This window comes from Rhopalosiphum maidis, chromosome 4 (assembly GCF_003676215.2).
Source record: "Rhopalosiphum maidis isolate BTI-1 chromosome 4, ASM367621v3, whole genome shotgun sequence".
Lineage (NCBI taxonomy): Eukaryota > Metazoa > Arthropoda > Insecta > Hemiptera > Aphididae > Rhopalosiphum > Rhopalosiphum maidis.
Genome location: NC_040880.1, coordinates 13,387,132 through 13,402,657, shown reverse-complemented (window position 1 = coordinate 13,402,657; position 15,526 = coordinate 13,387,132). Strand labels below are relative to the sequence as shown.

Here is a 15,526-nt window from a genome sequence, read left to right as displayed (position 1 = left end):
CAAAAAGTGAATACAAACATAAAAACAACATAGGTACATTGTACTTTCATTGCTTCACGCATAATCAAGAGCTGATTTTTTTGTGTTTATCAGCGCGAGTTTGAAAAATATTATATATATTGTATAAACATTCGGACTAAATATTAAATGTTGAAATAATTGTGAGTAAAATATAATACAGATACATTTTCAAAAAAATCGATGATAATCTATTAATTTATATTTAGGGTTGTATAATATAATATATTTATATTGCCAGATTTTATAATTACCAAATACCAAACCGAGACACCATGACCCTATTGAATATCTCTCAGCTTCTATTAACCCAGACAAACTTAATTACCGATCAGGACACCGGAACATGTTGTAAAAATCATGGGAGGAATACGTTTGGGCGCATTTACCCAAAATAAAACACTTTAAATCAATTTGTTTGGACGTAATATTTTGCTTCATAGTTCATAATAGCACATTTGGCCATTTGGGCTCGTATATTTTTGGCATAACATAAATGGATTACTATATTAGTATATTTTATTAAATTTGAGCCTATATTATTTATACCCAGAAGAGACTGAGTAGGTTGGCTCAATAGTCTTCTAAAAATATTTTTTATATATATTTTTTTTTTTTTTTTTAAAGTCTTGATTGAATTTTGTATATACTAGTTATTATTTACTAATATTATTTTATATTATGATCTTTAATTCCGAAAACCGTCATACGATTCACATTATTGTGTTCGTTCGAACAACAAAATTGAATAATTAATAAACAGATGAATTAAAAAGTAATTTTTGTTTTTACAATTACTTTTTTATCTTGTTAATGTAAAACTATGGGTCACGACTCACGATCATAAAAAGATTTGAAAATCACTATAGTATCTATATTTTATAGTAGGTAGTAAAGTCAAGGTGGATTCACCTTGAGTAAACTAGTATAGTATTATATAACTAAGCATGGAGCACTGATTACTAAAGATTAAGTAACACTATATTTACTGATAACCACTGAAAAAGATTATACATAGTGGATTACTGGTGCGTGCTTAGACCTTATATTGCGCGGGCTCCCCAATTTCCCATTGATCCTATTCCTGCAATGATAAAAAAACGAGGCCTCCCGAATTGTTTTTTTTCTTTTCAAATTATAATTTAATATTTATCTATAGGTTTTTCTAGGTGATTTTAATTTATTGTTAAATTATCTCAAGGTGTCTATACTCCATATATCCACCTTGAATTTATCTCTTTTCATATCAAATATAGGTATCAGGGATGGGCCACTGGCGGCCTGCGTACCATTTATAACTGTCTCGATGGCCCGTGCTACATTTCAAATTACTTTATAAAAATATAAAATGTTAGGATGTTTTTCTATTTTATTTTATTATATTTATAAAACTGACATAATTTTTATTGTAAAACATACATATGAATTTTTATTTAGTTCCTATGTCCTATTGAACTATATATGTAAAATTGTAAATTGAATTGATTTTTTTTTTCGCTTTCTATGTTCTCTGGCCCGTTAGATTTCCACCTTCAAAAAATTGGCCCTTTAGTTGCTCATCCTTGATATATATTATGTAGTATGTACTTATAATAATGGTAATGACCACAATTAAAGATTTCTTAAACCGTGGTAATAACTAATTATGATTATGTTCAATTTCTTAATTAAGAAATTAATTAATTGAAATAAATTAGGAATTATGAACGAAAATAGTCATAATTATACGTCCTATCGTACCTATGTAAAAATAAAATGTTTTATTGTTTTGCTCTTCGATGATGGGGTTAACGTCAAACGCGATGGCTCGTTTTTATGGCTGAGTTCGTGTTCCAGTATATTCCAAGGTGTATTAATTGATGTTTGATGAATACACCATGATATTATCAATATCTGTGATAATGGCATTTCCATCACGATATCTTTAATCGTGATTATCATGCATCACTGAGATATTGTTATCTATCTCAATGTGGTATGTCTATAGAGTTATAAGATATCTTAGTCCGTGCCATAGAGTAATATTACCACCAAGGTGGATATTTACCTTGATTTCAACAATCCATTTAAATTTATCTGATAACAGTGATAACAATTATATAAAACGCTACACTCCATTATTCCAAGCGGATAGCATCATTGTAAAAATATATTTAAAATTCAGATTTCAAAACTTTTTCAGTTTATTTTCACGTTTTATGTATAAAAAATCTTAAAAATTATTTAAAATTAAGTATTGTATAATATCTGCATATCAATATTCAATATGCAGTCGTCTCAGACTGGCATGGTCGGTCAACCAAGCTTTAATGTAGGGCCAGGTTTACAATCGAATATACAGACACAGGTTCCTGGTCAACACAATGTATTGGTACCACAAGTTCCTCTAAATCAAAATCCCGTAGGTGTTGGTTCCGTTTCTCAGCCACCAGTACCACCTTCCAACCCAAATCAGTCAGCATCTGGTCATCAATTTAACACTGCATCTTTGTGTCGATTTGGACAAGAAACAGTACAAGAGATAGTGTCTCGCACACACGAAGTTTTCCAGATACTTAAGGTTCTAATGCCACCAAATGGTACTCCAACTGGTGCTAATATGAGTAATGAAAGACGTATTAAAATGCAAGATCAATTGAGGAACATAAAATTACTATTCAAACGACTAAGAATTATTTATGAAAAATGTAACGACAGTTGTCAATTACAAGGTATGGAGTATATGCATATAGAAGGACTAATTCCACTCCAAGAAGAATGGGATATGAAGTCCGAAGAAAGGAAAACTAGTGAAACTTACCGTGTTGCTAGCGATGAAATGAAAGAAGTAGCAGAACAATTAAGTAATAAGAATAGACATTTAAAAGAAATAATTGATCACCTCCGACGAATTATATGGGAAATAAACACTATGTTAGCAATGAGAAGGTCTTAATATACTTATTTAATTAAGATGGTGAACTTAATTTTCAAATAAAATATATTAATAATCTTCCAAATTTATAAGATAATTTTAAGATAAAGTAAAATACATGTGAATAATTTGATCTATAACATTTATATATGTATAATTTAAATATTTAATTAGAATCAGCTCTTGTATTTTATTTTTTGTGTCTTTATAATTATTATAAAGACACAATTTTTATAGCTTGATTTAATAACCAATAGACAAATTAGTAAATATGAATTATTTTATTATTCAAACAAGAATATTAATCTATGAATGCTTAATTTTAAAATGTATATTTTAATGGTTTTTTTTTTAAGTGAAAAATAAATGTGTGTATAATATTAAAAAAAAAAAAATTGTAAATATTGAAATCTTGATTAGATTATATATATTGTCCGGTTAACATTACCATACACATATCATATTAGTCTTGATATAAAATTGGACATGTGTAATACAGGATTAAATACATAAAATTATTCCTGTGATGTATAAATATCTGCATATTGAAGAATAAAATATTATATTATATAGTATTTTCAAATACCATAAAAAAATAATAATATAGTTTAAACCATAAGTCCATGACATAATATTTTGTCATGTTTTTAACTTAATAGTTATGTCGTATAACAATATAACATAATAGTTACTGGTTATTGAAACAATGATTACATTTTAAAAATAATTTACAATTATTGTAAATATTGTCTATTAATACGTATAAATTTTTAATACCAAAACTATAAAATACCATAACTTATACAACAAATTTTTAATATTTTATATTTGCAATTCTATCAACAATAGGTTTGATACTAGTTAATTTTTATACTTAGTCTAGATCAAATGTGTCCATCCCTATAATTAAATTATTTTTCAATTTAGACAATTATGCTTATATATGCTTTAAATAGGCCCTGCCAACTAATACAAAATTTAAATCATATGTATAAATTAATTATATAGATTACATTTTTATTCTAGCATATTCCAAGTTTAAAAACATTTTATCAAGTATAGGAAATGGTTTTCCCACTAGATTAAAGTATATAATTTTTATTTATTAAAGTGTTTGATTAACAAACTATATTGATATTTTACATATAAATAAACTGCTAGAGTTTTCTGTACTAAAATAACAAAAATAAAATAAATATGGAATTAAAATGATATGACCGTATATAAACCAATATATTTTACTCTTTGTAATTTACCTAGATAAACTTTGTAAATCATTAATCAATAGACTTTTTTTTTATCATATATACAATAATTAATAATTGCTAGACTTAAATTATTTTCTAAAACCACAATAATGTACAAAAGAAAGGAGTATGTCAACCATATATCAGTATCTCTTAACCCAGAACCAAGTAATGTCTGATTAACTTTTGATTTCTTAATAAGATCAATATTATCAAAGCAATATAAAGTAGATACTAATTTTAAGACATAATCTGATCTTTTGTAGGTGAGTAATACATATATTGTAAGAAATGTAAATTAAAATCTTTGCAAATAATGTGTTGTCCAATTCCCACTGACGTCATAAATTTTATTTCAATAAAATAAATAAAAAAATAAAAAACAAAATGTTTTAATAGTTCATAAATATTATACTAAAAAGTATAAAATAAAAAGTAATTTAATGAATTAAGAATCCAATATGAAAAAATATGGAAATAATGACTAGATAATTTTGTAAATTTAAAATTCAATAATTACATTTATTATTCTTATGTACTTGAAATATATACATAATTTCAATACCATATCAACTATCATTGATATCAATGATTATATATTAAGATTAAGAAAACCGTATACAATATAAAAGTAATATTTTATGAATGTATATTAGACATTTCTGTTTTTTTAAATATTTTAAGTATTTTTTTCCCAGGTATTAAAGTTTGTGATAATCCAGGTCTTTTCTTTTTATTATTCAATTTAAAACTCTCCTTGTTTGATTTGTCTTCATCTATTATATTTGGACCATTGAATAATTCTGAATCGTGAGCAAATTTACATTTATTACCAAAACGACAACGACCTTTTTTGTTCATCCAACATATATTCTTTCCATTGACTTTTGTAAGATGGTCTTTAGCAGGGACCATTTTAACATGTTTTTCTAATACGGCACTTTTGGCTCGTTCTGCTTCCAAATAAGGATTTCTGAAGACAGATTCACTGATAATACCAGTTTCTTTAAATTTTGGTGCAGGAAGTTTATTTTCAGATTTAAATTCATCAACTGTCCTAAAATAAAAATTAAACAGGTAATAATAGGGTCTTATAATAATTGTCTTAAAACAGTTAAACCTGATCAATATTTTAATTTTATACATTTGCAATGAAATAACAATTTCAACAATTTAGATATATATATATTGAAATTAAATATAAATTCATTGATATTTTAAAATAGTGTTTAAATTCACTCAATGGTTGTCTCATGAAACAACTACCAAAATTTGTTCAATATATTATAAAATAATCAGGTACGATAATTGATCAAAATTACTTCAAGTCCTTAGTGTTTTCATCTAGATGTTGATCACTATCCAATGAATCTGTGTCTGTTTCATCTCCATAATCGGCTACTAATGAATTCATTTTAGTTTATTAACTATGAATACGACTCAACGTCAAGAAGATTTTCATTTATCACAATTTTAATGTATCAAACAATTTTTAAACTCAATTTGGTAGCTAGTTATATTTTTATAGGTAGTAGGTACCTACAATTTTTAAATTGGCGTATTAAATAAGTAAAAGATTTTAATAAGTATTAATATGACTACATAATAATAAATAATAGTATATTAGTATCAATATATCAAAGTACTACAGTGTTATCTGAATCAGATATCTATTTGGAATATAGAATTCTATACATGTTATGTGATAAAGACTAATATTTTGTGATATACAGGCTAGCACAAGATGAATATTATGGTTATGAAATGTTATACTACGGGCATGGTCAGGGGTTATTTTCCTTTTAGCATTACTAGCTCCGTCTTTGTGGATACTTATGGAACTAGATCAGTAAAAACCAGTTTATTGGATATAGTTCCAAAAGTATCCACTAAGACGGCGCTAGTAATGCTAAAAGGAAAATACCCTTTGTACTCTACCTGTTGTATAACCACGGACTAAGACATAGTATATTTTAATTACTCTATGGTATAACATTTCGTGGTCGACCCCCCACACTCTCCAACCATTTAACCATCTCTTGACCAGTTCTGTCTATGATTTAATGTATATCTTAATTCTAATTAATTCTATGTTAAGTCTATGATCTATGGTTTGGAATAAAAATATAACTTTGTGTCACAGGTATTAGCTAAACTCTATACTACACTATATAGTACTATAGTATCTGTGCTTTGTGTACGAAGGTTGTGAACCAGTTTATAGTAATAATCATAGTATTATTAATTATAATATAATCGTATTTACAATTTTGGCAACCTTTATTTTTCCCCTTAAAAAAAAATCCTAAAAATTTGACTTCTAGTGCGGCGCCCATTTAAGCGATTTACAATTTTGCGCCCGGGCAATTGCCCTCCCCATAAATACGCCACACTGATAATAAGTATAACAAAGATGTATATATTGAAATTATGTACAACAGTTATTTATTTTTGTTTAAAATTTCAACAATGTTGATGAATAAAATATGTTTATTGAGTTATCGCGAGCCACATATTTGATACAATATCACTCGTATCAAATAATTCGCAGTTCTTTTCAAAACAAAAAAAAAAATTAAAAATCAGAAGATTAATGAAATTAAAATGTCGAAATATCAATATTTTAAAAAAAATAATCTCTACAAAAGGGCTATATTGATTTTTTTTTTAAATTAAATAAAACGAATTCTTTTTTTTTTAAGGAACAACAGAATAAATTTACTTTTATAAGGAACTTGCCAAACACCGGGCACAACCTAATAATCAAATTCGAAACGTGTCACAATTTGCCATCCACTTTTAATTTATTTCTAATTATCTTTTTATCCTTTTTCAACCAATACGTTAATATACTAACAGAGATATTTATAAAAATGATGTTTGATTACCTGCAACAATCAAACGAATTACTTGAGTTAACTGTTAACCCAAAACAATGATATTTAATATAAAATACCTCAATGGGTAATAATACTTTATAATTTGTGATTCTATTTATATTATTTTTTATAATCCTAAGAACTCACCTGTCCTCTAGCCAAATGTTTATACATAGGTATGGCAGTTATTAAACATTTATACATAAACATGAACTTCGGCGCCACTGAATTAATAGTATTATGTATATATCTTGATATCTATTCCTAGATATTGCTAACTAGAAACATGATTTAAGATAATACTATATTATCTTAAATCATGCTAGAAAGCATAACCATATCTATTTTTATTAAAATAAAATTGAACATACCAACCTTTATGTCATTATCATTTATCAAGTACCTATTTGTTCATAGTTATATTATACATTTAACTTTATACACTAAAAGTAACAAATAATATTTAAAACTTGAGTATTTGACAACAGTTTATACAACTACCATTTAACACTAATCAGTAAACATAATTTTATAATAATTATATAATTATAAATTTTCGAAATTCGATTAAATACGGAGAAGTGATACGTAGTAATATTAATATTTAATAAAATAATAAAATATAAGGAATAGGTTTCCGACTCATAAGTGGGGTTTTCCGTGTTATTGGGATTATAGAATTAGTTCTTTTCAAATAATTACCACATAATACATTAAATAAAATATATAAATGACTGTAATTTTAAATTTTTAGTCTATGCCTAAAAAAAATTCTGGATACGCCACTGTACTGTTGTTATTTATTAGTGTCATAACTCGTTGGCAACCCAACTACCCAACGTTGTCACGACATTGTCTAGTAATTTGTACTATAGTTATAGACTATAGTATACAGTATACTAGTATTCAGCAGTATCCAAAATGTTACTAAATATCTAAGAAGTAATAATTTCATAGCGGAATAATTCGAAAACTTTTAAAAAACAACTAAAAATAATAGATTTATTACTTGGAATTTTGTTGTAATGGTTTACAAACGTGTATGTTATACCCTATAAGCTTTCATATTTATTATACTATTAGTATACATTATAATATTATACCATTGGTAATTAATACTATTTATAATCAACAATTATACGAATCATGCACCTACGTTTTTGAAAACAAGGGAAGTGCATTATTAAAGATTTTATTTGTATATTTATTTATAAACTTATCATTTATAACTGGGAAGTAACTATATTAATATGGATTTTATTCACTAATAAAATTACCTATTTGTTTTTCACTTGATAGTTGACAATTTTTTTTTATTAATGGCACAAAGTCATGGGAATTATTTATTAGGTAATATTAATCATTTTATGTCTAAGGAGAATTGGAATTAATACAAATTTAAAATTGTTAAACCTAAAGGTTAAAATATCTTATATAACACACTTATACAGTAGACACGATACAAAAGATTACTAATTTGTCTTTTATACTATGCAATAGGTACACGTACAGGTAATTCTAGGTTTAATTCTAAAAATAATGGAAGAACAAAATAAATATCAAGGATAGAATGTATTATTAGTAGAAATTGGTGCGAGGGTGTCGCACTGTCACAGGTGCGGTGACTATAATATATTTTCCAGATTCTTGACCATTGGCTAAACGGCAAAAGAATAGATAATAAAATGATTGCCGGCGCCCGGCAGGTTTGTTTCAAACGCTTGATGTTCGGCTCATCGGCTTTTGCCACTTGCTATTTGGCCAGTGCCCAGTTGTACAAGTGATTCAGTTACAGATGGACGTCTCTCGCTGATTGCCGACTGATAATTTGGCATTTGATCTATTACATCGCTTTTTATCATATGCATATTTGAAAATACAGAAGTAAAAATTAAAAATTATTTTGATTATTGATACGGTACGTTTAACAGTAGTCAAGTATTTAAAAGAACAACACTTATGATTGATAATTATAACATATATTATATACATATTTAAAAATAACGTCATTAGTGCTTCAAGAATAAATTTAATAATTCATTCCATTCTGTGTTTGTAATTCGAAAACTATTAAAATAAGATAATCTATAAAATAATTTATAAATTATAGTAAAATAATTTATTTTGAATTAATGTAAATGTTTAAATTTTAAATATTTGTAATTGCTTAATATTAGAAAATATTATGGTTTGTAGTTGTCAGTTGGTTATACATAGTAGGTATCTGGTATATAGTTGTAATTGCCAATTGGATAATTTTGTAATGATTATATGTTTATAATAATATGTTTGGACGTTTGGTTTTAAATGAATAAACTATAATAATATAATATTAGTATCTTTATCGGTATTTGATTCTAACAATAAAATTCGGTATATATAGATTTTTGATTTTATGGATACCAACAACTTGTAGCTTGTAGTTGATAACAAGTTAAAATTACATTATTCAATGTGACATGATGTCCCACATTGGTATTCAATTTAAATTGGCGTGTTCACTGATTTCATTGTGACCCTTTCGCAAGTCTGACTTTGCTTACCGTCTTTTAAGTTCTGAATTCCTTTTAGCAATTTCCAGCACGATATTTAATGTTATTTTATACCAATAGGCATTAGGCACTCGGTAGTGTCAATAGTTACTAAATAGGTAGTTGTGTTTTTTTTAAATTTATGTAATCGATTTTTGTAATTGCAATTATTGTTGCGCGTACCATAGAAAGTTATCTTCTTAATGAATACATAGGTAATTTATTGTTAAATTAATAGTGTAAATGATTGAAATTATTATGTTCATATAATTATTTCTTCGAATTTGTGTCTTTTATGGTTCAATTAAATTAAATTTTTCTAAACCCTTGTTGTTTTTATTTTCAATCTTTTAGTATCTTTTTTTAGTTATACAAACCTATCTTTTAGTAAATTAATAACATTGATAATGTATACCTTTTAGTAATATAAAATCTGATTAAAAAAATATGTTCTTTAATTATTAAATAATGTTAAGGTATTATGAATTTGATACTATTTTGAAGGAGCAATTATGGGTGATTTAGAAGTGCTGACTCCACTGATAAATAGTCAAGATTCACTGTGTAGTCAGGATCAAGTATCTATAGCAGAGCATTTAAATGCATGGGGGCGTTTGTATCCGGAGAACGAATGTTTAAAAATTGAAGGTTTGTTTAACTATTTTACACATAAATAATTTTTTATTGTTTTGACACTAATATGCATACATATAATTCATTAAAAATAATTCTTAATATTTTATTTATTTTAGACTTAGTGAAGGATAATTATAATGCAGGTCGTCAAACTAATGATGTTGACTTTCAATTTACAAAAGAATGCTTTAGTTTAAAAGTTATGAATCATATAAGCAAGATTCATTTCACTATAAATCGTGAAAAGATTGGGACATTAGATCATGTAGTGTTTATTACAGACACAAGTGCAAATGGTACATTTTTAAATGGCGAAAAAATTGGAAAAGATAATCGTTGGATTTTATCAAATAATGACAAAATTTCCATTGTTTCCAAAGCTAATTATGGTAATTTAATATAACACAAATAAATTATTATGATTTTACTATAAATATTTTTTATTAATTTTTATAGTATATACATTTACTGATAAACGTTCAGATTATTTAAATTATCCACAAAAAGTTAGAGAACAATTTGCTGTTTATGGAATATTGGGACGAGGAACTTTTGGTGAAGTCAGATTAGCTTTTGAAAAAGTAAGTTTTGTGAAATTAAAAAAGTAAAAAGCCTTGATAAAACAGTTTACTTCAGCTTATATTATATGAATATTGAATATTGGGAACGTTCTAATTTTTATTTATACATATTTATATAATATTCTTTTAGAATATTAATTTATAATAACCTTATTGAATAATTATATTTTTTATAATATTTAGTTTATGTAATATTTTCATATTTCAAATTATAATTTATTTATTTATTTTTTTTTTTTTTACTAAAGGATATTAAGATAATATATGTATAAATTAAATAATATTTTAGTTCTACCATCTATTTTTAGTTTACTAGTAAGTTACTTTGTTCTGTAGAACATGTCTTTCTTCATTATACATTAAAAATTCATTAATGATGTTTGAAAATATCTTATAGCTCTATTGGCTTTAAACGAAAAAAAGGTAGACAAGTGTGTATTGCTCTGCTGTACATTAGACATTGAGTGGTTCACTAAATTATTGGTGTATTAAATTTGAATTTAATGATATGTATATTATTGTTACAAAAACAATTCCGAGTGAAACAATCTTTATCACTAAGTCGTTTTTTTATTTTATTTTTATATATTTTTTTCCATTCTATTTAATTAATAATATACATAAGAGTTTTTAAGGTAATGATGGTTACAAAATAATTATATTGGATTTGTGAAAAAATCTTGTTTTCCCTTACCTTTTTGTTTATGTATCTTGATTATTAAGAAAAATACTTTGAATTTTTTAGTTGCCAAAGTAAAAAACAGAATCTCAATTTTACTGCCTCAAAACTTGATCTTAAACACAAAAATAAAAAATATATAAAATAATGCAAAATAACATTCATTTCTTGTGTAGGTAGAAACGTATCTAATTAAAGCCATAAGAATTTTTAACAAAATATCTAAAAAAGCTGTAATATTATATTTTATATTGTAAATTTTTTTAACAAATTTAAATTTAAAAAAAGTAAATTCTATAATTACTATCAAATAATTAGTAGTTTAATAAAAATAAATAATCTTAATATTTAACAAAAATATATATTATTATTACTGTTTATTAAAAATACACAGTTTAAAATGCATTAATCCTTATCAAGTAAAAGAGACTCATGTTATGTTAATTTAATATGAAATCATGAAATGTAGATAGTAGTTTACTAATTATTTTTTTGGTTTTAGAAAACTTCAAAATGCTTTGCATTGAAAAAAGTGAACAGAGAGAGTTGTATTGTGTTAAGAGAACCTGATATTTTATCAAGCTTATCTCATGTAATTGTAAACAATTTTGTTTAATTATATGTTTTTGTTATCTGTTACTATTTTCAAAATTTTTATGTCTAGCCAAATATTGTAAATATGGAAAATTTTATTGATACTACTGATGCGATTTACATTACTTTGGAATACATGCCTGGAGGAACTTTAAAGCAACTAATAGAAAATACTAAACGTTTAAAAGAATCAGAATCCAAAATAATTTTATATCAAGTTGCTCGAGCCGTTCAGTATTTACACAATAGGTCAATTGCTCATAGAGATCTTAAAGTAAATTTATATATTTAATTTTTGAAATAAAATTATTGTAAAAAATTATTATTCAATGCAATTGATAATTTCATACATTTATTTTTAAATTTTAGCCAGGAAACATTTTACTCTCCGATAAGTCTCCTCTAAGTGTTGTAAAATTGGCTGATTTTGGGCTGTCTAAGAAAATAACTGAAAACACACATTTGAAAACATTTTGTGGTTCATTAGCATACCTTGCTCCAGAAGTATTTTCAAATCGAAAAATTGTAACTCAATCATGTATTAAATATACTAATAAAGTAGATTCATGGAGTTTTGGTGTTATTTTATATGAGTGGTAAAAAAGGGTTTATTTAATTTTAGTTAATTCTCAAGAACTTTGAATGTAATTAAATAATTTTATTTTTCAGTTTAAGTGGTTATAAACCTTTTGTTGGTGATCATATAGAAGAAAAGATTATTAAAGGAGTATACAATTTATCTAAACTTAAATGCTTTAACACTTCAAATGTTGCACAAGACATTATTAAGCAGTTATTAACAACTGATTACAATATGAGGTTTGATTTTGATAAAATATTGAAACATATTTGGTTTGAAAAAGATACGCTTATGAAGGAGAAAGTTGGTAATCTCATTGCTGAATTTTCAAATAGCACAAAGCCTAGTAATAATTTTTCATCTAATAAAGAAAATGTTACAAAAAAAATTAAGTTTTGTTCCTGCCTTGCACAAGACACTTGTTCTGAATCTCTACGTACCTGAATAGATTTAAGTATGTACTTATAAGTTATAAAAGAACTATATTTTTTTTATATTACCATGAATTATTAGTAAATAATGTTAAGTTTATTTTAAATTGTAATCATTTTTTTTTTTTTGTTATTGACTGTTTATAAAGTGTTGAAATCAAATTCCTTATTTATTATGTTTATTGTATTCATTATCAAAATGCTGACATAATTTATACTTTCTTGCTTTAACAATTTTTATTCTTATAGAATTGTAATATTAACATTAGATGTATTTATGAAACACCAAAATTATCAATGTTTAATATACATTTTTCATTTAAAGGTATATAAACACTTTTTGTAATATTTATACACATCTGTTGTTGTTGTTGTTGATTTATTATTGTTGTGATCATTAATCTTGTGTTTGGTATATGAAACCAATATTTTCCAATAGCAGGCTTGAAATTATTACTTAAATCACAATTTTTTACAGCCAAGTTTGTTACCATAATAGTTGCATTTTTATTGCATAAGTATTTTAAAATTGAACATATATGATTTATATAGCATAGACCTAAAAAAAAAAAAAATCAAATTCTATTGATATAAATTGAAATATTATTAATTTACCTTCATTCTTATCAAATCCTATAAATGATAGGTAAAGCACTGGCAGAGAGTCTATGATTATAATAGGTTCCAATTTTTCTTTGAGACCATGTAAACAAGTTATTAAATTGTATATGTTTAAAACCGAGTACACTTGAATTTTGTTCAATATATCACTGATCTGTAAAAAGATTAATGAATTAGTTTAACTAATAATTCTTAAATGTTATTTTTAACATTTATACTTCATTATTTGTCTTGCATCTGTTTTTCAACATAAGTTTGATTCTGTTCACAGAAAATTTGTTTTTAGTATCTATATATACTATATTCTTTTTTGTAGTTATTATTAAATTAATTAGGATGCTAAGACATAATTGAGTTTTTCCACAAGCGGATGGGCCGCATAGTTCATAGAGGTTACCAGCAAATAACCCTCCTTGAAGTATGTTATCCAATCTAAACAAAATGTAGTTTTATTTGTTGATATATTTACAAACATTTCTTAATTACTTTGTGATTTTAGTTCGAACAAAAGATGATACAGTTCTATTTAAGTAAAGCTCGTATACATTTGTGAATGGAGATGAACACTTTACTGTCATACTATCTTTTAGTTTTGTTATTTCCTAAAACAAAATAAATTAAATTTAGAATACTAATGTTGGAACCCTTAAAGCTGAAATATAAACAATATAATTACAATGAACTATGTAACAAGTTTGATACCCAACAAACTTAAGTAAGAATTGATATTTGAATAACAACAAACATTGTTAATGAAAATAATGAATTAAAGTTGTGAGAACCTAACATTAATACCGTTAAGTAATGTTCAAAAAAGTAATCTTGTAATCAGTTAATCTCTAGTGAAAGCTTTTGAATATCAAATGAAGTATGTCTTAAAGATAATAGAGCATATCTTTGTTATACTCTGAATTAAGCTGGGTTTTTAAAAATGATTTATAATAATATGACCATCATTTAATACTTAAAATTACTGATCATTTAGGCGTGGGATAGAAAATGAAGTATACAACTATATCAGTACCAATCGATTATTATATATCTATAGATTACCTTGCATTGTAAGTTGCACACACTTTGCAAATTAGAAGTTTTCTTTTGGAGAAAGTCGTTCACTGTATAAATATTTTTATCAAATAAATTGTTTAGAATGTTTTCATCAGGTACTAGAGGGACATTTAATCGAATCATTTTATAAGGATTATAATAAGTAATGCAATTAGAAGCACATAATAGATTTATTCTATTTTGTGTTCAAAGTATATAGGCACCACAAATAAACAAAAGTATAAACAGTTCAAGTTATGGACCGTTGATTATTAGTAGTTTGGAGTATTGCACTTCACAAATCACTAAAATAAAAAAAACAATCAATCACTATAATTAATGTAATTTAACAACTTTGTACTCAGTTAGCCTTTAACGTATTTAGGCAATTCCACGGTCTACGATTTAAAATATAGTAATATAATAATAATATAATATATCATTTTATGTTAAAACGCTATTCAGTTTTAATTATATAATGCATATTTTAAACTGTGATAATCCAATTGTAATTTGTGATATGCTGCAAGAAAAAAATATTATCCATACATAACCTAATACACTGAGTTTTAAATGTGCCCGGGAAATTAATGGCGCAGCAGCATTTTCCGTTGTTTACATCTAAGTTGAATGTATTGGCAACACTGTGACTTATGTTATTGTCCTGGGCCATGATCGGCGAGGGGACGCGCCGCCGCCGTGAAGTTTTTGTTTTGTTTTGCTGTTGGGCGCTCACTCTCGATCGGCCCGTACTAGCTGCGCCCACTA

The 15,526-nt window shown here is 25.6% G+C and overlaps 4 protein-coding genes across 6 annotated transcripts; 2 read left to right on the top strand and 2 right to left on the bottom strand.

The window, feature by feature from the left end:
- The first annotated feature begins 2,044 nt into the window (after positions 1 to 2,044).
- LOC113548917 (mediator of RNA polymerase II transcription subunit 30) lies at positions 2,045 to 3,061 on the top strand. Its single transcript, XM_026950019.1, has one exon. It carries the CDS (start codon positions 2,285 to 2,287, stop codon positions 2,951 to 2,953), a length of 669 nt encoding a protein of 222 aa, XP_026805820.1. The 5' UTR covers positions 2,045 to 2,284; the 3' UTR covers positions 2,954 to 3,061.
- A 1,665-nt stretch (positions 3,062 to 4,726) lies between these two features.
- Positions 4,727 to 5,793, bottom strand: LOC113549032. The gene is made up of 2 exons (XM_026950177.1): positions 5,502 to 5,793; positions 4,727 to 5,236 (listed from the first exon to the last, which is right to left on the bottom strand). The coding sequence occupies exons 1-2, from the start codon at positions 5,591 to 5,593 to the stop codon at positions 4,819 to 4,821; spliced, it is 510 nt and encodes a 169-aa protein (XP_026805978.1). The 5' UTR covers positions 5,594 to 5,793; the 3' UTR covers positions 4,727 to 4,818.
- A 2,785-nt stretch (positions 5,794 to 8,578) lies between these two features.
- LOC113547984 (serine/threonine-protein kinase Chk2-like) lies at positions 8,579 to 13,368 on the top strand. 3 transcript variants are annotated; one of them, XM_026948594.1, is made up of 8 exons: positions 8,579 to 8,976; positions 10,066 to 10,237; positions 10,342 to 10,614; positions 10,682 to 10,806; positions 11,988 to 12,077; positions 12,150 to 12,353; positions 12,449 to 12,675; positions 12,749 to 13,368. In XM_026948594.1, exons 2-8 carry the CDS (start codon positions 10,102 to 10,104, stop codon positions 13,101 to 13,103), a joined length of 1,410 nt encoding a protein of 469 aa, XP_026804395.1. In that variant the 5' UTR covers positions 8,579 to 8,976; positions 10,066 to 10,101; the 3' UTR covers positions 13,104 to 13,368. The 3 variants fall into 3 exon arrangements, with proteins under 3 accessions (XP_026804395.1, XP_026804393.1, XP_026804394.1); XM_026948592.1 differs by having other exon boundaries at positions 8,580 to 8,976; positions 10,094 to 10,237; XM_026948593.1 differs by lacking the exon at positions 8,579 to 8,976 and adding an exon at positions 9,425 to 9,804 and having other exon boundaries at positions 10,094 to 10,237.
- LOC113547985 (DNA repair protein RAD51 homolog 4) lies at positions 13,366 to 15,485 on the bottom strand. Its single transcript, XM_026948595.1, has 5 exons — positions 14,765 to 15,485; positions 14,198 to 14,313; positions 13,930 to 14,143; positions 13,706 to 13,865; positions 13,366 to 13,649 (listed from the first exon to the last, which is right to left on the bottom strand). The coding sequence occupies exons 1-5, from the start codon at positions 14,900 to 14,902 to the stop codon at positions 13,366 to 13,368; spliced, it is 912 nt and encodes a 303-aa protein (XP_026804396.1). The 5' UTR covers positions 14,903 to 15,485.
- Between the last annotated feature and the right edge of the window lie 41 nt (positions 15,486 to 15,526).